Here is a 20,154-nt window from a genome sequence, read left to right on the forward strand (position 1 = left end):
CAGACATGCTCCTGCTAGCCTCCTGGGTGGTGGTGGCCTCTGTCAAGGCTTCTCCAGTCAGGGCCCTTCCCTGGCCGTAACCTCTGGGGTGGCTGGGGCCACCTTAATGGTAATTCAGATGACACAGAAGCTGAAGTCTTTAGCTGCGTGAACCTTGTGGGACACTCCAGTGGAATTTACTTTGAAAAATTATCCCAAGAGAGAATGTGGACCCTCCTCTCATTTATTGGATGGGGAAACTGAGGCACTACGGAACGACTTGCATGTGCCACCCTAACTAGCAGAGCCAGGACCTAAATCAGATGTCCTGCATAGCCGTTCCTCCTGGGCTCCTGTCAGTGCTAATGAGTTGGCATCTCACGTCTTATAATCAGGTCGTGTCAGGGCACTTGGCCTTTGGATAGAGGAGACCTAGTAGGTCTTGAATAGGAGCCGTGAGCCAGGCCCCGTGCTAGAGAGACGTAGAGACTCAGCAAGAGATGGCAGCACTCTGTAGAACACTGGGAGACCATGACGGTACGACGTGACAGGTGGCACTAGAGCTCCGTGCACCGAGTAGGTATGGCGGGAGCAACTGTTGAGAAAGGGCCTATGGGAAGAGGCGTCTCGGCCCACCGTGAGTGAGCGGAAGTGGGCAGGACCTGTGGTGCTGCCTGTTGAATGGTGTCCGGTTGATTTTCTCAGGGAGCCTTCCTGGAGAGGCTCTCGTCACCCAGTGTCCCCACAGACAGATCCATTGTTTGTTTCTGCTTCCCCTCTGGCCTCCTGACGTGGTTCTGTTTTATGACCTCATAGCAGCAGCAGGAGCTGACAGCAACCCTTCTGAGGCCCAGAGGGGTGGGTTTTTGCGTCAGTGGCTTGGGCGCCGAGGGAGTAAGAAGTAAGGGCGAGGCTCGTGTCATAGGCAGATGTGGTCTCCCCTCCGTCTTTCAGGAAGTCTCCCACTTGATCCCGAGTCAGGATGCCCTGACGTGCCTGGGGCGGTTCTGAGCACCTCTGTTTTGCGTCTCCTGACTCCGCTGGGCGGGAGGAAGCTCGGGGTGGTTACGATCCCAAGCAGGAGGACATAAACGGGCTCTCGATTCCCACTCTGCCTTTGACACAGCCATGCGGATATCCCAAGTCCTGGCAGGGGGCTCTGTTTGTGGATTTGTGACTTCGACCTCCCATGTTGACGGCAGACACTTTTACTTTCCGTTTTGCTCGGTAAGCGCTCAGCTTCCTGCCTGAGAGGCTCCAGACTTCTCGTTTCGGTGACTCAGAAATCACATCTGCTCTCCTCTCTCCTCCTCCTCATGACGTCACGCGCCTGCTTTCTGGCAGGGACCACAGTCTGTAATCCCAGTTAGAGCCGCCTTCTGACCTGCAAGTGACTTTCCTCGGGAATCCACGGGCGGCTGTGGCCGCGGGGAGCAGAGTCCCAGATCTCTCAATCTGGTCGAAGTCACCTTGGGTTTTGCTTGCTTTCCAGGTTGCGGTGCGTTTGTCCACAAAGGCTGCAGAGAAAGTCTGGCCTCCTGCGCAAAGGTCAAAATGAAGGTAAGACATTCCTTGGGGTGGGGAGAGGCCTGGTTGGGGTTTTTGTTTGTTGTGATCATTTGGTACCAACCCTGAGACCAAAACAACCAAACAGTCATTCTTCTCAGAAGCGACCAAGTCTCTTCTTCACTGACACACTTGGGAATCTGTGGCTCTTGGAAAACAAAATGCTTCAGAAATCTTGTGTTAAATGCACATTTCTCTGCATTTCGAGCGTCTCTGTGTTGCTGTCGAAGTGGTTTTGCTCCGAAGCATGCCTGCGGGCCCGCCCTGCTGCTCACACACACCTGCTGCGGGCAGCAGGTGGCACTCGGACTTTGAGCTGCTAGGGAGCTCGGTGGGGGAGTGTTGGACGTGGCCTGCCCGTGGCACCGGTGTCCACAAGGCACGGAGCAGTTGGCTCTGGTCACCTGATGCAGGAAGAGGCAGCGCCCGGCGTGGGGAGGGATTGCGCGCGCTGTGTGGTAATGGGCACCACTTGTCGGATGGCCCTTCGAGAGAGTGGGTTTGGGGGCCCACCTTCGAGGTAGCCTCCGTGGTTTTTGGTGTTCTAGTCCCCTGTAAATAAATGTCCTTCTGTCCTTGTCAGAGGAGCACTCTCCAGCTGCATCTACACGATGCGCAGCCTGCCGTGGGCTTCGTCAGAGAGCAGACGTCTGTCTTGCACAGCAGCCTCACACTAGACTGAGTGTGCGTTAGAGTCCCCTCGGGGACCTGCCGAAAGACCATTCCCTGCTCCCCTCTCCCCTGCACACTCCAGGGTGGGGCCCAGGAATTTGCATTTCTATGTTCCCAGATGATGCAGGGTCCGAGAGTCTGAGCCGGTGTAGAAATGACACACTTCTGTGCCCCAGATCTTACCAGCCCATCGACACCAGTTATGGTTGGCTCTCGAAGTATTTTTGTTGATGATGCAGTTTGTGTGTTTTTTAATCCCATTTCGTATCTAATTTCTCCTGAAAAAATTGGAAGATCTCACAACCCTGGTTATTTCCTCGTAGCCGGCGTTCCCGATTTTCAGCTGAATCTTTTTCCTATTCTCCGCAGTACCTCTCACCTCCTCAGAGTTTCTGCGTAATCCCCGGGGGCTGAGTGGCTGCCGCGTTCTGGCAGGGATGTGCGGGTTCCCTCCCCACCCCGCCCCCGTGCCTCCTCCTCCTGTTGCCCGCCTAAGCCCACAGGCACTGAGTTTGTGATCTGACGGGACTTAGTGCTATTGGGAATGTGCTAGGCTCTGTAGAAGGCTGACGGTAGAGGTAGCGTCTCCCCTATAAGAGAACATAGCCTAAAAGGGAGAGTTCGATTTTTAATTTGGAAGTAACCTGTGTCCACTAATAGTTTATCTCAGAGTAAATTGGTTCACTCTGTAATTGCTCACACACAGCGTTTCTGTCACGTGCCCCAACAAAAATCTCAACTGAAATTCGTACCGTACCTAAGGACCATTTAGTGCCTTGTTGATGCTGGTCACTGGAGAAACAGAGATGAAAAAGGCACAGATGCCGCCCTTCAGGGGAAGACGGCAGGCCGACAGTGACCGTAAATGAGGGCAGCTAGGTGGAGATCTGTGCCGGATCCTCAGGGCGTGCCAGGCACTGCCTTGGGTGAGGAAAAGAAAGGAGGTGATGGGGGGCTTTACCCAGGAGGCGGTTCTCCCGTGGTCTTGAAATCAAGGGAGACCCTGGGGCGAAGGGGCACAGGGCATTCCTGGTAGAAGAAGCAGCCTTTGCGGGGTCCTGGCGCTTGGCAGATTCCGCGTGAAGAGCCCATGGGGGTGGTGGGTGGGATGCCGAGCACCATCGGCCGCGAGCCAAGCTGGAGCTCTCTCCCTGCTCTGGGCTCCTTGAGACCTGACCCAGGAGAATTGTGGGTGCGGTCCTCATGTGTTTATTTATTTCCTTTTTCCTTCAGCAGCCCAGAGGGAGCCTTCAGGCACAGGACACGTCTTCGCTGCCCACAGTCATCATGAGAAGCAAGCGTAAGTCACTCAGTCCTCCTGTCCTTCAGCCCTTCTTGACTCTCTGGTTCAGGACTTAAACACACTTTTGTAATATTCATCTGTTATTCTTAATCAAGATTTGAGCATTTATTTTGTGGTAAGTTAGGGCTGCAGGTGATTGACCAAAAGCCTGGTATTCCCCCATCAAACTCCCTTGGAAGTCTTCTAGACTAGTATGTGTGTTGGCTTGAAAGGCGCCTGTGTCTGTGTGTTGAAGCGGGTGATCCCACGCATCTCGAAATTCCTCTTCCATGAGTTGACAGCGACACTCGTTTTTGGCGCCTCAGGGTTGCGCAGAGAAAATGAGATCTTACTGATGAAGCTTCTTCGTTTAGGGGCACCTGGGTGGCTCAGTCAGTTGAGCATCTACCATTGGCTCAGGTCATGATCTCGGGGTCCTGGGATTGAACCCCGTGTCAGACTCTCTGCTCAGCAGGGAGCCTGCTTCTCCCTCTGGTCCTCCCCACTGTGTGTTCTCGCTCCCTCTCTCATATTCTCAAATGAATAAATGAATAAATAAAATCTTTTTAAAAAAAATTTTTTTTAGGGGCGCCTGGGTGGCTCAGTGGGTGAAAGCCTCTGCCTTCGGCTCAGGTCATGATCCCAGGGTCCTGGGATCGAGCCCCACATCATGCTCTCTGCTCAGCGGGGAGCCTGCTTCCCTTCCTCTCTCTGCCTGCCTCTCTGCCTACTCGTGATCTCTGTCAAATAAATAAACAAAATCTTTAAAAAAAAATTTTTTTTATAATTTAGTTTATATAAACTGCTTATAATTTAGTTTATAAACTGTGAAGTTAAGTAAATAGTTCTTTCTCCCCAAGGACTTCAAGTGGTACACAGAATTCAGTCATTCACGTAGTACTGTCTTTAGCCAGCGTGTGCAAGGCTCCGCTTTGGTTTTACTTAATGTTCTCCCTTTCTCATTCCCCATCCCCAACCTCCTTCCTTCCCCTCCGTAGTGCCCATATAGTTATTTAACATATAGCCTTGTGATCTGCTCTGTCTTTGCTCAGATGTTTGTGTCTGAAAATATCTTAACTGCTTTGTGTGTTGCACTTGTATTAGGTAAGACTTACCCTTCTTTGTTCTTTTTTCTCAGTCTGTCATCTTATGATCTGTGCGTGTTCTTAGGTATGAGCTGCTGTTTCATTCAGCTGCATGGCGTTCTTCCGTAAACCTGTTCCATAATTTAATTATCGGTTCCCCTGAAGATGGATATCTAAGTCATTTCCAGCTGCCGCCACAAATAATGCGGTACTGGGTATCATCTTCATGTGCTCTCCGGGAACCCATGTGGGATTCCCCCTAAGGCAGTGTTTCTCAAAGTGTAGTTTCTGGATCGTTAAGACGTGCACATTCTTGGGCCCTATTGACACCTACTAAGTCAGAAGTCCCAGAGGTGGAGCCTAGTGATCTGTGCTCAAACAGATCGTCTGGGCGAGTGTGATGCACACTCAAGCTTGAGGACCACCGCTCCACCCGGACTTGCTCTGAGTTCTTCCAGAAGCGTGCGAATTCCCTATAGGTGGGTTAAGTCTGCTGATGCTCACTCTTTGCTCGTAGATTACTACAAGAGAGGTTTTGCCGGACCGACACCCACTGTAAGCAGTGATCCAGACCATCCCACTACCTTCTACCAGTCTACTCTTCCGTAAACATTTTTTCTTGGACATTATCCCTTGCTTCAGAACTAGCATCTTTCTTTTTTGTTTTAAATACCTATTGTATGTTAGGTTATGTATGCTACCTCTGACCCCCACAAGTATTCTCACTCCTGTTTCACACCCCCTGACGCAGTATGGTGGTGAATAGTACAGATTGTGGATTCAAGTCGTGTGGGTTTGAGTCCCAGCCCTGCCAGTCAGTAGCCGTGTGACCTTGGGCATTTACTACATCCCTCCTCTGAACAGATGAAAACCGTTTCAGTGGGTGATTGTCAGGTTTAAATGAGATCACACCCGTCAAGAACCTAATAGTAGGCCTCCTGGTAGGCCTCCAGAGTGTTAGCTTTGGCTACTACCATCATCCCCACACAGGGAAACTGAGGCTCGGAAATATTACGTCACTTCCCTGACTGGAGTAGGGATTGGCTTCAAACAAGGGAAAGCTGTTATTTTCACCCCGTTATTCTGTCCTTTAAAAATAAAGTTCTTGGGACACCTGGCTGGCTGAGTCCGTGCGACTCCCGATCTCAGGATTGTGAGTTCAAGCCCCACACTGGGTGTGGAGGTTACTTTAAAAAAAATTTTTTTTTAATTAAAAAAAAAAAAAAAAAACAGTTGTTCTTTATCACTTTTAGGGTTCTACATAGCATGACTTCATTCTGATTCTCCAGCCTTTTCTACGGATTCTTTATATGCATCCTCTTTCCTTTTTTCCCTTTGTTCTCTTCTACTTGTGCTGTACTACACGGTTATCTCCGCCTTCGTTCATACAGTTCTCCTCATCACAATGTCCTGTTTTCCTTCCGACCTACCCACATCCATACCATTCTCCGAGAGCCAGCGTCTCCTCCTCCGTCAGATAGTATCTGCTCTCTGACTCCTCTCCTGAAACACCGAGGATGGGCCCCAGGCCCTTGGACACTTCAGCACATTCCCTTCTCTGCCATTGCACTCACTCCCTGTTGGAGCAAACCCACATCTCACGCTTCTCGTGTGCTTCCTGCCAAAAGGGTCTGGTCATACGGTCACATAGCGTGTTTCTGATGTTTTATTGTCTCACCTTCCTCTAAGTCAAATTTGAATTGGAAATTAATGGTTTCGTTAATTTTTTATTAAGTCAGAAACCTCCCACAAGACCATGAATGTCACAGCAGCCGTCCCAGTCTTATTTGTTGCAGCTCCTGACACTTGCGGGGATAGAAAGATCATGCAGCTCGAGTCTGGGGCACGAGCTCAGTTACCAAGGAAAAGTAATTTGTTAGCCAAATGCCAGGGTGACCACTCAAGCGTAACATGAGAGCTTCGGCTTCCTCTCTGGGCATGTTCAGGAGACCTGCACGGTATGAGAACAAAACGGTGACACTAGCGTTTTGCATTTTCCTCAGCTGTAAATTAAAGTAATTGGTCAGAGTCTGCGTTCTCAAACAATGTGCAGAAGGATCACTTGGGGAGCTCCTAAAACGTGTGGACTCCTGGGTCCCACCCACAAGGGATGAGAAGGGCTGGGGTCTGCGAATCTCACAAGCACCTCCCACGTGGCTAGATAGGCACTCGCGCAGAATGCTGGGCTCTCTCACCTCTGGTTTCTTCTATCCAGAAAATTTTCCCAATTTTATTTTATTTTACCTTGAGTTACTTTCTGTTTTTAAATATACTATTACCCGGGGCGCCTGCGTGGCTCAGCAGTTTAAAGCCTTTGCCTTCGGCTCAGGTCATGATCCCAGGGTCCTGGGATTGAGCCCCAAGTCAGGCTCTCTGCTCAGCAGGGGGCTTGCTTCCTCCTCTCTCTCTCTCTCTCTCTCTCTCTCTCTCTCTCTCTCTCTGCCTGCCTCTCCACCTACTTGTGATCTCTATCTGTCAAATAAATAAAATCTTTTAAAAAAATAAATAAATAAATATACTATTACCCGTGATTCTTTATCTACATTGCCTAATCTCCGTGCCACCCCACAGCTAACCACTCTTCTTAGTTTTATATGTCTCTTCAAGTTTCTTTATGAAAGTAAAGCAAATACAAATTTGGCTTATTTTTCTTTTTTTAAAACATGAGAGTCTGTTGTGCAACTTTGTTCCGGGCCTTGATTCCCCCCCCCCCCCCCACAGTATTATCTTGGAGATCCTGTGTCAGTTCATGGAGAGTGTACTCATTTGTTTTAAAGCTACATAGTATGTCAGTGTATGATGTACCATAATTTGTTAATTCATCTCCTTTTGCTACTTATATTTTGCTTTAAGCAACAGCATTGCATTGAATGACTTTGGACATGTGTCCTTTTAAGCATTACGAGTATGTCTTACGGAATGAACATATCCAGGGCGCCTGACTAGCTCAGCGGTGGAGCATGGGACTCTTGATCTCGGGGTTGTGAGTTCAAGCCCCATGTTGGGAGCAGAGATTACATTAAAAAAAGAAAGAAAGGTAGAATAAACCTATCCTAAAGAGGAATTACTGGATCAAAGGATATGTAGGCATTTGTAGTTTCAACAGACACTGCCAAATGGTCTTCTGTAGAGTTTTTGTACCCACTTACACTCCCAGGACAAAGCTGTTTTAAAGAAATTTGTTCTCTTTGGCATTTGTTAGATGAGTCACTACTCATGAGCTTGGATATGTGGTTCAGGCGGTGTCCTCTCTTATCTTTACAGCCTCACAGCCCAAGGAGCGGCCTCGATCTGCAGTCCTCCTGGCGGATGAAGCCACTGCCATTCCCATGTTTGCCAACAGACGGTCCCAGCAGAGTGTCTCACTCTCCAAAAGTGTCTCCATACAGAACATTGCTGGGTAAGTGGGGATTTTAAGATCTCACAGTTGACATCTAGGTGACAAGAGCTTAATAACCGTATCATTTGACAGATTCTTCGAGGGAAAAAATACGTAATATAATGACGTGCACACCCCCGTGTTACAGACATGGAGAATGGGGAGTGCGTTTTGATGCACTGTCATGCCCACCATTTTGTAGCAGGGACCCCTTTAAACACGCCGTCAGCCACGTTGTCCTGGGATCGAGCCCCTCATTGGATTCTCTGCTCAGCAGGGAACCTGCTTCTCCCTCTCTCTCTGCCTGCTTCTCTACCTGTGATCTCTCTCTCTCTAATAAATAGATAAAATCTTATAAAAAAAAAAAAAAAAAGCTAGTCTTTAAGTACCATGAGGAGATGAGGGCCGCTGCTGGAGCGGCTTCTGCAATTTGACTTTTCAGGGGGGGCACCTGGGTGGCTCAGTGGGTTAAAGCCTCTGCCTTCGGCTCAGGTCATGATCTCAGGGTCCTGGGATCGAGCCCCTCATTGGATTCTCTGCTCAGCAGGGAACCTGCTTCTCCCTCTCTCTCTGCCTGCTTCTCTACCTGTGATCTCTCTCTCTCTAATAAATAAATAAAATCTTATAAAAAAAAAAAAAAAAAAAGCTAGTCTTTAACTAAAATAATAAAGTGTTAAATGACTCTGGCTTGCTTTTGTGTCCTACCAGAAACGTTCCCTGGGGGCCTCCTGTGCTAGCGGGTGGGTTGGGGTTTGAGAAAGTCCCAGGGAGTACAGTTTATTAGAAAGTGCTTGGTCTAAAATTATTTAGAGAATAAGGAGTTAAAGTTAGTGGTCACACGGTGAGTTTCAAATGGAGAATTTTCTTGTATACTGTGTGTAGAGTTTAAGGGAATAAGATTCTCTTGTTACCTATCATTAAAAAAAAATTGAAGGCTCAAGAAGTTCAAGTTTGCAGCGATGTTAGAGATCTCTGACCTTCATTAATAGTTTATGTTGCATGTTGCTGAGTACCTGACTTAAGTAATTTGTCTTCCATCACTGGGTACTTACAGACAGCTGTCATTTTAGAGTTTTTCAGGTACTCATTTGAGAAAGCAGACCATGGTTTATCAATGTGTATTTGACAGTAGGTGCTTCTTTTTGTCTCCAGAGTTGGCAATGATGAGAACATATCAAACACCTGGAAATTCCTGTCTCATTCAACAGACTCACTCAATAAAATCAGCAAGGTCAATGAGTCAACAGAGTCGCTAACTGACGAGGGTAAGAGGAAATTATGGCGTGTGTCTTATCCCTGAATGTAAGTGTTAATGGAGTAACAGTACCTGCCTTTTGCTTACTCCTGTGAAGGTTCTCTAACTTGTCTATGAGTCACCAAACGCTTTATAATGAATAGTATCAGACTTACCAGTTGTTAGATAGTTGTCCGTTGAGGGATGTCATGGAGTTTCCTGTGGTCGCTCTCTAGTACACACACACTTTCTGGCCCTAAACTTTTGGCACACGGTCAGCCGGAGCTCTCTGGGCAGGTTGTAACCCTACTCTCTTCAACTAGTAAAGTTACCAGGTCCTTTTCAGTTCCTTATTCACATGGGAATCCCGAATCTCAGTCACATTTGACTTGTGTGATCTCTTACCCAGAGCCATGAATGTGGAGTGTGTCACTCCCAAACAGGAAATGATTCTTTCTGGTACTAGACTGTGCGCTCTGTAAACGTTGCGTGTTAATGCTCTGTGTGTATCTTACGACATTATCACCCGAGGAGAGCCCGGGGTAGGCTTTGGAGAGCTCACAGACCCCAGATTTTGATCCTGATCTTCTGGTATTTTGAGGAGTAGGTACAGACATGAATGAAGGACAGCTAATGGGGGACTTTGAGATGGAATCCAAGCAACTAGAAGCCGAGTCCTGGAGTCGCATCGTGGACAGCAAGTTTCTGAAACAGCAAAAGAAAGATGTGGTCAAACGGCAAGAAGTGATTTATGGTGAGACTCTCCATTTGCCCTGCTAATACTGGGTTTGCATCGTGCAGCAGTTTTTATCAGGGGAGCCGCTAGACCATGGAAAGCCAATTTCCAAGTATGTAGCATGTCAGAGATTTTCCTTAAAAACTTTGAGGTCTAGGGACACGATCTTAATTTCTGTCCTTTCCTCTTTAAAATTGTTTCCTTCAATTTCGTTGAACATTTTATTGACTGTGAGTGCTTACTTACACGGTCACCCTGGAAAGAGATCTCTTGTGGCTGTTCAGTTTGCTTCCTCAGCTGCACGGGAAACCAAGCACGAGTCATTTCTAGGAAATGGGACACAGTAAATTACGAAAGGCTCTGAATCCAATGAAGACCACTTGGGAAACCACCATTTAAGAGTGATGGAGTCCAGTACGCTGTCAGAAAACACTGTCAGGTCACACGAAGTAGAGGGATAAGATGAGAACACTTGAGGGGAGAGACAGCTTTTGACCTAGTTTTTAAGTCTAAATTGTGCTCTAAACACACAAAGTGGGTGTTTAAACCAAAGTGGGCTCTCAGTGGCCACGGATGACCTTTGAAGGAGAATCCTTTAAAGTTACGTTGCTGACCTTTGAGCTCTGTCGTCCTTCAGAGTTGATGCAGACCGAGTTGCACCACATCCGGACGCTGAAGATCATGAGCGACGTGTACAGCCGCGGGATGATGACGGAGCTGCTCTTCGAGCAGCAGACGGTGGAGAAGCTGTTCCCCTGCTTGGACGAGCTGATCAGTATCCATAGCCAGTTCTTCCAGAGGATCCTGGAGCGGAAGAAGGAGTCTCTGGTAGATAAAAGCGAAAAGAACTTTCTCATCAAGAGGATGGGAGATGTGCTGGTGAATCAGGTGAGCAGCGGGAAAGCTCTTTCCCACAAAATGGGGTAAAAAGTGAAGCTTTGCGGTTCAGCAGCCACTCATTGACGTCCTGGCTCTACTGTTCGTTATCTGTGTAAGCTTAGGTTGCTGAACCTCTCTGAGCGTCAGGTGTCCTTTTCTGTAAGTGAGGACAGATTTTCTCTCCTAACACTATTTTTTTTTAATTAAAAGGAATGTGTACACAAAATATCTAGCATATGGGGGAGACACTCAGTCCATTTTCCTTTCTCGGCATCCAGACCGTCACTCGAGACAGGGTAGTTTAAGAAATCAAAAGCTCTCTGTTGGAACCTCGGTGTCCCCTGTGCCTCAAATCAAAAGGAACTCATTTATCTCAAAACCAGCTGAGCATAGAAAATTGATTAAGAAAGTATCTGTAAAATAATTCATAAAGTAGATCTTGCTGATATTTTCATCAAGGTTTCAACCCTACTCAGAAACAGCTGGGCCAGAAGTTATTTTGCAAAAAGTGTTGCTGGTTTAACCTTCACAGACAAAGCGGCCCAGCACACTGGCCACCAGCTCTCCCTCCCCAGCAGGTCTGGGCTGGAGAAGCGGAGGCTTCATTGCTGGAACATTTGCCCGAAAACTGGAAGGGTTGTCCTTCCCTTATGTTCTTCTGCCCATGCCCCTCACCTCATTAATTCACTAGTGTATTCATTCATCCCTTTCCCACATATTCACTAGGCGTCTCTACCGCAAAGGCAGACACAGCATCGACCTGTGCCTCAGGGTCCCGTGCTCCCAAGGGAACAAAGGCATGGCAGGAGGTAAACGCACACACAGTGCAGCCCACGCTGGAAGGCAGCTGTCTGCCACAAATGGGGCCTCAAAGTGGGAGCCGTCAGCTCTGCAAGTGAGGCCCTTTCCTCCCCAAACATCCCCTCCCAGCATTTTCCATGTCCCTTTCTCTGCCTTCAGACCTGCGCAGGTGCCTCATCTAACCTTAACTGGTGTTGTCTGTGGCTCTCTGTACTAGTGCCCATCCTCTAGTAAGATCTCTGACGGTAGGATTCCTGTCTTAGCCCCCATGGCATCCATTTGTTGGTTCTCTGTGGGAGTTCTAGAATCACCCTGTTAGAGCACTTGCTTCGTGGAGGGAACAGAGCACCTGAAATCTCTGCCTCAGCCTCCCCGTGGTGAAGGGGAGAGAGAGAAGCTGCCACCCTGAACCTTTCCTCGAGTTCTTCTGGTAAGGATCAGTTTGCGTGGCCTTCAGAGGTTTTCAGTACAGGGGAAGTCGATGCGCTTAGCGTGCGTCACACAGACCCCATGCAGAAACTCACTGGTTTGCCCCAAAGTGAGCGTTTCTTCAGGTGGGCCATTGAGATCGCACATGTTTTAGGAATGATGAAAGGCCACGCAGAATTGTTAGCACTGCTGGCCTGAGGTAGATGAGCTGAGCAGATCCCTCGGTAATAGCCGTTTCTGATACCTTCCTAACTTATCCAGGTGAAGTCTGTAAGTCTGTCTCACAGGAAAACTTCTAGTGAGCCTCCCTGTCTTACCACCGTGCTTACAACAAATGGAAATTAGAACACATTTTGCATGACTTAAGTGCACAGTACGTAGGTATTTCTGGGTGGTTGTTTTTTAAAATATATATAACATGTTTAATGAAGTAAATTCATATGCCATATAATGCCCCGTTGAAAGTCTACAGCTCAGAAAAGAACGTCCCGCTCCGTGGTTTCCGCTGTGTCCGCGGAGTTAGGCGGCCGTCGTCACACTTAGTTCAGAGTATCTTCATCACCCGACCCCTGTCTGCCTCCGCCGAGGCGTCCGCTGATCTACTCACTGTCCCTGTGGGCTCGTCTAGTCTGGACTTACTGTGTAAATGGGGTAAAACAACATAGGACCTGGCAGTTGGTTTGTTTCGTGTAGGATAATGCTTTCAAGGTTCATCAGTATTGTGACATGTATCCATCTTCCACTCCTTCTCGCGGCTGAATAATGGTCCATCCTGTGTGTCTGCCACGTCGTATTTATCCTTGGAGGGACATTTGGTTTCTCTCTACTTGGGGGCACTTGGGAATATGGCGGCCGTGAACTCTCATATCCAGGTGTTTGTGTGCTGCAAGTTCTGTGCCTTGGAGCGGAACTGCCGGTCACACAGTGACTGCGTAGCTTTCTGGGGAACTTCCAGACTGTTTCCCAAAGCTGCTGTGCCATTTTAATCTTTGGGGGGGAATTCTTGGGGAAGCATGCTTGGGTTTTACAAATAGACTGGAAACCGCATGCAAAATGTTGGTAAAAGTTCAGCCCCCTGAGCTCCGACTTAACTTCTGTTCTCTTTCCTCCACAGTTTTCAGGGGGGAACGCAGAGCGCTTAAAGAAGACGTATGGCAAGTTCTGTGGGCAGCACAACCAGTCTGTGAACTACTTTAAAGACATTTATACCAAGGATAAGCGGTTCCAGGCGTTCGTGAAGGTACGGGTGGGAACCCTGGAACTCCGCACCACGGTCCGGGGCACTGGCGCGGTCAGGGACAGGGACGGAGCATCCCTCTTGTAGCTCCTGATGATCCGTTCTGTCCTTTGCAGAAGAAGATGAGCAGCGCCGTGGTGAGGAGGCTGGGCATCCCAGAGTGCATATTGCTGGTGACGCAGCGGATCACCAAATACCCAGTTTTATTCCAAAGAATACTGCAGTGTACCAAAGGTGAGCCTCCCTCCTAACCCAGTCACGTCCGTCCGCGGGCTGGTTCCCGTCTGTCCGGCAGCGCAAGAGGCCCCAAGGAAGAGCTCCCTCAGGCTCTCGCAGGTCTATGAGAGAGCCTGTGTTTTGCCTTAAAAACCATTTTCTTAAGTGAAAATTTGAAATGCTTTGTCGCCAGATGACAGGTTTCTCTCTCCCAGCGAACTCTGCTCGTAGGCAGTTCCGTTGAAAGTGAAGTAAAACAAAGAAGTTAAAAAATTGTTGCTCCTCTCTCTTCCTGAAGTTGTCGGGTCCTCCTGCTTCAGGACGTGGCGTGGAATGGCGTGTTGTGTCTGTCAGTGAAAACATCTCTCTTTATTTAGAATTAACTTTATGACAGGGATTGGCAGGTGACCTTTGCTTTGTTGGTCCCACTGTATCCGACAGGCTACCAGCCTGTCCCCAGAAGGAAAATGGTAGTGTGGAGCGAGGAAGTTGGTTTCCCCCTCTTTGTCGGAGAGGTTCGATTAAAATGGGACTGTTCCTTCCTTCCAAGACAATGACGTGGAGCAGGAGGATCTGGCTCAGTCCCTGAGCCTGGTGAAGGACGTGATAGGAGCTGTGGACAGCAAAGTGGCAAGTTACGAAAAGAAAGTGCGTCTCAATGAGATTTATACGAAGACAGACAGCAAGTCGATCATGCGGATGAAGAGCGGCCAGATGTTTGCCAAGGAGGATCTGAAGCGGAAGAAGCTTGTGCGGGACGGGGGTGTGTTTCTGAAGAACGCGGCGGGAAGGTTGAAAGGTAAGGCTCGCTCTTCGAGTCTACGCGCGTACCAGAGAGCAGGCAAAGTTCAGAGGTTTTTGTTAGAAATCCACCGCCAGGGGGCGCCTGGGTGGCTCAGTGGGTTAAGCCTCTGCCTTGGGCTCAGGTCATGATCCCAGAGTCCTGGGATCGAGTCCCACATTGGGCTCTCTGCTCAGCGGGGAGCCTGCTTCTCTCTCTCTCTCTCTCTCTCTGCCTCTCTGCCTACTTGTGATCTCTGTCTGTCAAACAAATAAATAAAATCTTAAAAAAAAAAGAAAATAGAAATCCACCGCCAGGTTTTTCCTAGGGATCCCACATCCACACGTCACACTGGAGCAGCGGACCTTTAATTGTTCCTAATTTTGTATCAGAAAGGATGAGGTTGAGATAAATTAGGAGATCATAAACTCCTCCAGTAAGATAACAAGAGAATAGCGCAGTTAGGGAAAATGGAAAAAAAAAATTTTTTTTAAAGCAAAGGTGGCCCCAAGGGCGTGCAGGTGGGGGGCAGCCCCCGAGAGTAGAGGGCAGAGGGGGAGCTGGTGTGCGGGTCTGCATGTTGCAGTGTGGCTCTCGTGTTGAGAATCAGGAGTGGGAGACCATAAGGACAGGCCCAGGAGCAGTGGCATCCAAAGAGGAACAAGATAAAAAAAACTCATGCCAGCCTGGAAAATGAAAGAACGGTTGCAAAGGAGCACATTGCTACTTGCGGAGAGCTGGTGGCCCTGCCCTGGAAGCCAGTGACTGTCTCATGTGCCTCGAGTCAGTCGGTGGCGGTCGTGTCCTGCAGCACGGGTCAGCGGCTCAGAGAGCCCCAGGAAGGAGGGAGGGGGCTCAGGAGGAGGTGAGATGGCGGAGGGAAAAGCAGGTCAGTTGTCGTCTGCAGCCACTTAGCACTGACCCCCCCCCCCACTTACCATGGCCGTCGTGAGGAGTGTGGCCTAGGTCTCGAATGCTCATGTTTTCCTTCAAGCTCATAGGAAGACACACCTGCCTCCCGAACTTAATGTTCTCTGTGCACCGTTGTTGTAAACCTTCTGGTGTTATGTCTCTTGTGGAGAGACACTCGTTATATATTGTGAAGGTCATAAAGCAGTTTAAAAAGGAAAAAAAAAAAAGCCAAGTGTAAGATTACTACAAGAACCCAGGCTATTAAGGAAAGCATGTTCCCCTACAGAAATGGGCAACACTTCTGGGGTTGGGGTCTCTGGGAACAGTTGCAAGAAGGGGAAGCCCCATCAGGTAGCGATTCAGAGTCCGAGATTAAAAACACATCACTTGTTCTGAAGAGAGATGGTAGAGGACTTTTCAGCTCCCAAGACGACCTTTCCTAGAGGAAACGTGTGCTTCATTCATACCAACAAGATAGATTATTAAACTTGATGATATTCATCTCTTTTATCTTCCTCTAAGCACGAAATCATAAAAGATACTAATTTCCCATTTAGTTTTAATTTTTTTCTTTTAAAGGTTGAGCTACTTCAAGTTTAAGGAAGTAACTGTGAGGTGTGTTAATTCATCTCTACATCTGATTTTTTTTTTAATAAATCTTTTCATTGAACCTGTACTGGCTAGGCCTGTGTGACAGCTCTGATTTCCCCAGAAGCCCTGAGCACACCCATCCTGGCCCCCGTGAGCTGCATGCACGAGGCAGGTCGGCCCCGAGCCGGCAGCTCCGCTGACAGAAAAGCAAGGCTGGGCGTGAAATCTGGGCCTCTCTCTCAGCTCTCGTGGGTCAGAACACTGCAGGCGGCTGCTGTCAGCTGCTACCCTGGAGGCTTAACTAGCCTTTCACCATGTTTGGAGCAAACAGTATAGATGTCCCAGGTCTCATAGGCGAACGAAGCTGGCCATGCCTAGAAGTCAGGCTCCAAATGAAGAGGCCGGTGAGGAGGTACTTGTCCACAGTCTGCAGGTGCTGGAACCAAGAGCCGCACTAAGCACTCGGGGAGGCAGTGGGGACTGGCACTGAGTTAGACCCAAAGGCTGAAGGGCAGGCACCCCCGGCTCTCAGGCAGCAGAGACGGTGGCAGGGAGGGCTGGGGCTGTGGGCAAAGAGTGGCTTCATCAGATGGAGACACGGACATGCGACACTGCGGCTTGGGGTGGGCAAAGAATGGGTTCCAGACAGAAGGTTTTCAGCAGGGAAGGGATACATTAGCTTGTTTTCTAGTGGAGGCAGTGAGAGAGCCGCCAGAGTGGGGAGTGGCTGGTGACAGGGAGAGGAGCGAGCACACTGGGCCTGGGGTGCCAGAGTGCATGGAAAGGAAGGGAAGGAGCCTTTCAGAGAAAAGACTGAGCCCTTCCTGCTTCCAGCAGATGTGGCTCTCTGCTCCACAGTGAACTTGAACTAGGTGATCCCTGAGGCTCCCTCCCTCCTTCCAGGCCCAGTCCCCAGATGCTGGGAGAAGCCCGAATCGGGACTCTTCCCGCACTGCCCCGTTGGGACTGGCCTTGAGGCAGCCGGGCCCTTGGGAAGCGCCTGCCTCCTCTTGCAGGGCCCTGAGTTTCCTGGAGCGGCCGCTGCCTGGAGCCAGCGCTTGGTTCTTTCCTGGGCACATACACACTCGTTCCCAGAGTGACAGCGAACGGATTCCAGCTGTGGGCATGAAGCTGTGGTCAGCCAGTGGCAGCGGGAAGGCTCTCTGGCCTGAAGGCCTCCGGTGCAGCTGGGGTTGGTGGGGAGCCCTTTCTCCTCGGGCGAGCTCGTGCCAGGAACAGCCAGGCTTGCGCTGGGCACCCACCGAGAGGGACGGGCTTGTTTTTCTCTGATCCACTGACGCTGATTCCAGAAGCCTCAGCATCCAACGAAGTGGAAACTTGCGTTTTGAAACTTCTTTTTTTCTTTTTTGGCCGCTACCCAAATTATTTAAAAGTAAACTTTGAGAAACTTGTCAAAACTAATAGCCCACAGAATAGTCATCGGCAGCCTGGTTGGTCTAGGCTGAAACCGTACCACCCAGGAACCCGCTGTCCTTGCTTCTACTCTCTTCGTAGCCGTGCCGTGAAGTACACAGAGGGGCTTCCCACTGTGGCAGATGCAGAGAGAAGGCCAGAAGGGGCCTGGCCACCTGGGAGGGGGCTGCTTAAGTCAGCTCCGCTCTTTCCCCAAGGACTTGTAGGGGGAAGGGGCCAGCCTCCTAGCTCTCTGGAGATGCCGGACTTTGTCTTTGAGGGCGCACTGGAAAATGCCTCTTCGTGTTCTCTGACAGAGCGAGAGTTTGTGGCATTTTCTGGATTACTAGATCCAAGTAGAGATCTCACTTTGGCTTTTGTTTGAGTTGAGAGGAAGAGCAGGCCGCTTCTGTGGTAGAGAGCCATTGAGGCTGGCTAGGATCTCTTCGAGCCGGGGGACGAGCCATTGTGTTCCCATGTACCTATGAAATGAGAGGGCACTGCGGAGCTGTTCTGTCCTGCGGGTGTGGGGGAAGTCTGCCTTTCATTAGACTGAGGTATTTTTTTAGTTAACATATAATGTTATTATTTGTTTCAGGGGTACAGGTCTGTGAATCATCAGTCTTACACAATTCACAGCACTCGCCATAGCACATACCCCAGTGTCCATCACCCCACCCTCTTCCCCTCCAGCAACCTTCTGTTTTTTTCCTGAGATTAAGAGTCTCTTATGGTCCGTCTCCCTCTCTGCTTTCATCTTGTTTCATTTTTCCCTCTCTTTCCTCTATGATCCTGTCTTGTTTCTAAAATTCCTCATATCAGAGAGATCATGTGATAATTGTCTTTCTCTGATTGACTTCTTTCACTTAGCATAATACCCTCTAGTTCCATTCATGTCATTGCCCATGGCAAGATTTCAGGGGGGTTTTTTGATGGCTGTGTAATACTCCGTTGTATATATACACCGTGTCTTCTTTACCCACTTCTCTGAGACTGAGGTATTTCTGTATATCACCTACTGGCGGCTCTCCGGTCCGCTCTTCCACGCCTCTCCCAGTATTAGGATCGGAAGTCGAGGAGTATTGTGACCTGAGTATTTATTTGGTGGAATATGTTGCTATTTACTATTTCTTAAAGTCCTTCCCAGTTTTATTCTTTAAAGTATTTTGTTCTGCAAGTCTCGCCTTATGGGATGTATCTTTCCAGAACAGAGTCCGCAGGCTTTGTCAAGATAAGGCTTTGGCGATAACTACCATTTAAAAATGCCTCTGAAAATCTAATGACCCGATGTGGCTCGTGCAGAAGAGTAAACCTGTCTCCTTGGAAGAGTGCAGAGCACTCCCCTTCCTGATTTGCTCTGTGGGCTGGATTGCTGAGTTGGCCTCTAACTTGCTTCCCTGTTAAGTAATCCTTGTCCTTTCTCTCCTTCCCCCCTTGACAGAGGTTCAAGCAGTTCTGCTTACCGACATTTTAGTGTTCCTTCAAGAGAAAGACCAGAAATACGTCTTTGCATCATTGGTAAGCTGAACTGTCAGTCTCTTCCATTTGGAATGAATATTTGAAACAGCACGTGTGGGGGTTCCGAACGCTGGATTCCTGCCATCTCACCCTCTCCACGTTACTTTGCTCAGGACAGATTCCTCTGAGTAATTCCTCAGATACTCTTGCAATTTTCCACCCCACCCCCAGCAAAAAAACCATTATTTTTCTGTTCTCTCACAGTCCCTTCGAGAACCTTAGACATTTGATCTAAAGAGATCTGTCCCTAGAGTATTTCTTGCACCTTATGCTCCATGAATCATGCTAATTGCTAATGTTGCCAGCCAGAGTCACAGAGGAGCCTAGAAGGATTCCTCGTGTAGAAACCATGTCTGGAAACTCTGTGGATACAAATTACCATTTGTTTTCTGGAAATCTTTTTCTGCTTGATAAGATGTAGGTGAGATAACGAGATACTTCTCTTTGTTCTAAATCTACCATAGTTTGTGAAACCACAAGCCTTTTTTCCAGTCTTACTGAGCAATAATTGACCTGTATCACCATCTAAGGTATACACATTGATGGTTCGATTTACGTATTATTAAATGATCACAGTAAGTTCAGCTCGGAGTCACCATCTGATACAGACACACTATAAGAAAAGAAGGAAGTGAAAATAGTTGTTTTAAGAACCCTGAGAATTTATTTGTTCCCTCAACACCTTTCCGGTGCATCATTCAGCATTTAGCCATAGTCTGCCTGTTCATGTCACATTCCTAGAGCTGCTTTATTTCAGAGCTTGTGCCCTTTGACAACCCCCATCTCATTCCCCCTCCCTACACCTCCGCATCCGGTAACCACAAGTCTGGTCTCTTTTTCTGTGAGTTTGGTGTGGGGTTTTCTTCGCTCTCGTTTTTGTATTTCTAGGTGCCACATGTAAGCGAGATCATACATCTGGTCTTACCTTAGGACCGAGCTGTTCTTGAGAGTTAGAATACCGTGGGCCTTTCTTACCCTGACCCTCTCCCCTTTTTCCAGGACCAGAAATCCACTGTGATCTCGTTAAAGAAGCTGATTGTCAGGGAAGTGGCCCACGAGGAGAAAGGTTTATTCCTCATCAGCATGGGGATGAAGGACCCCGAGATGGTGGAGGTGCACGCCGGCTCCAAGGAAGAGCGGAACAGCTGGATCCACATCATTCAGGACACGATCAACACTCTGTAAGGACACGCCACGGCCCGTCCCAGCCCCTGCGACTTTATCGCAGAGCGGGCGGTGAGCAGAGTCACGGGCCTCGTGGGGGCTTGTTGGTTCATTTCCTTTTGTTTTGGTGTTAGGAACAGAGACGAAGATGAAGGAATTCCTAGCGAGAACGAGGAAGAGAAGAGGCTGCAGGACACCAAAGCCCGAGAGCTGAAAGGTGAGGCCGTCGGGGCGTCTGGGACCTTGTCTGTGCCGCCCGCAGCCCCACAGCTGTCCCAGC

General features: G+C 48.9%; 1 protein-coding gene across 6 annotated transcripts in view; it reads left to right on the forward strand.

Moving 5' to 3' along the window:
* LOC111152612 (A-kinase anchoring protein 13) overlaps nucleotides 1-20,154 on the forward strand; it is a 320,098-nt gene that overhangs the window by 282,780 nt on the left and 17,164 nt on the right. For 3 of the 6 annotated variants that reach the window (XM_022511139.1, XM_022511141.1, XM_022511143.1), the window contains 12 exons: nucleotides 1,472-1,539; nucleotides 3,451-3,517; nucleotides 7,849-7,984; nucleotides 9,116-9,228; nucleotides 9,799-9,951; nucleotides 10,571-10,821; nucleotides 13,157-13,282; nucleotides 13,396-13,513; nucleotides 14,046-14,294; nucleotides 18,634-18,710; nucleotides 19,710-19,891; nucleotides 20,009-20,091. In XM_022511139.1, coding sequence (XP_022366847.1) covers nucleotides 1,472-1,539; nucleotides 3,451-3,517; nucleotides 7,849-7,984; nucleotides 9,116-9,228; nucleotides 9,799-9,951; nucleotides 10,571-10,821; nucleotides 13,157-13,282; nucleotides 13,396-13,513; nucleotides 14,046-14,294; nucleotides 18,634-18,710; nucleotides 19,710-19,891; nucleotides 20,009-20,091 — 1,623 coding nt within the window. The remainder of the gene's footprint in view (nucleotides 1-1,471; nucleotides 1,540-3,450; nucleotides 3,518-7,848; nucleotides 7,985-9,115; nucleotides 9,229-9,798; nucleotides 9,952-10,570; nucleotides 10,822-13,156; nucleotides 13,283-13,395; nucleotides 13,514-14,045; nucleotides 14,295-18,633; nucleotides 18,711-19,709; nucleotides 19,892-20,008; nucleotides 20,092-20,154) is intronic. The other 3 variants (XM_022511140.1, XM_022511144.1, XM_022511142.1) reach the window with 2 other exon arrangements.

Source organism: Enhydra lutris, unplaced genomic scaffold (assembly GCF_002288905.1).
Source record: "Enhydra lutris kenyoni isolate GAN:26980312 unplaced genomic scaffold, ASM228890v2 scaffoldscaffold29, whole genome shotgun sequence".
Taxonomy (NCBI): domain Eukaryota; kingdom Metazoa; phylum Chordata; class Mammalia; order Carnivora; family Mustelidae; genus Enhydra; species Enhydra lutris.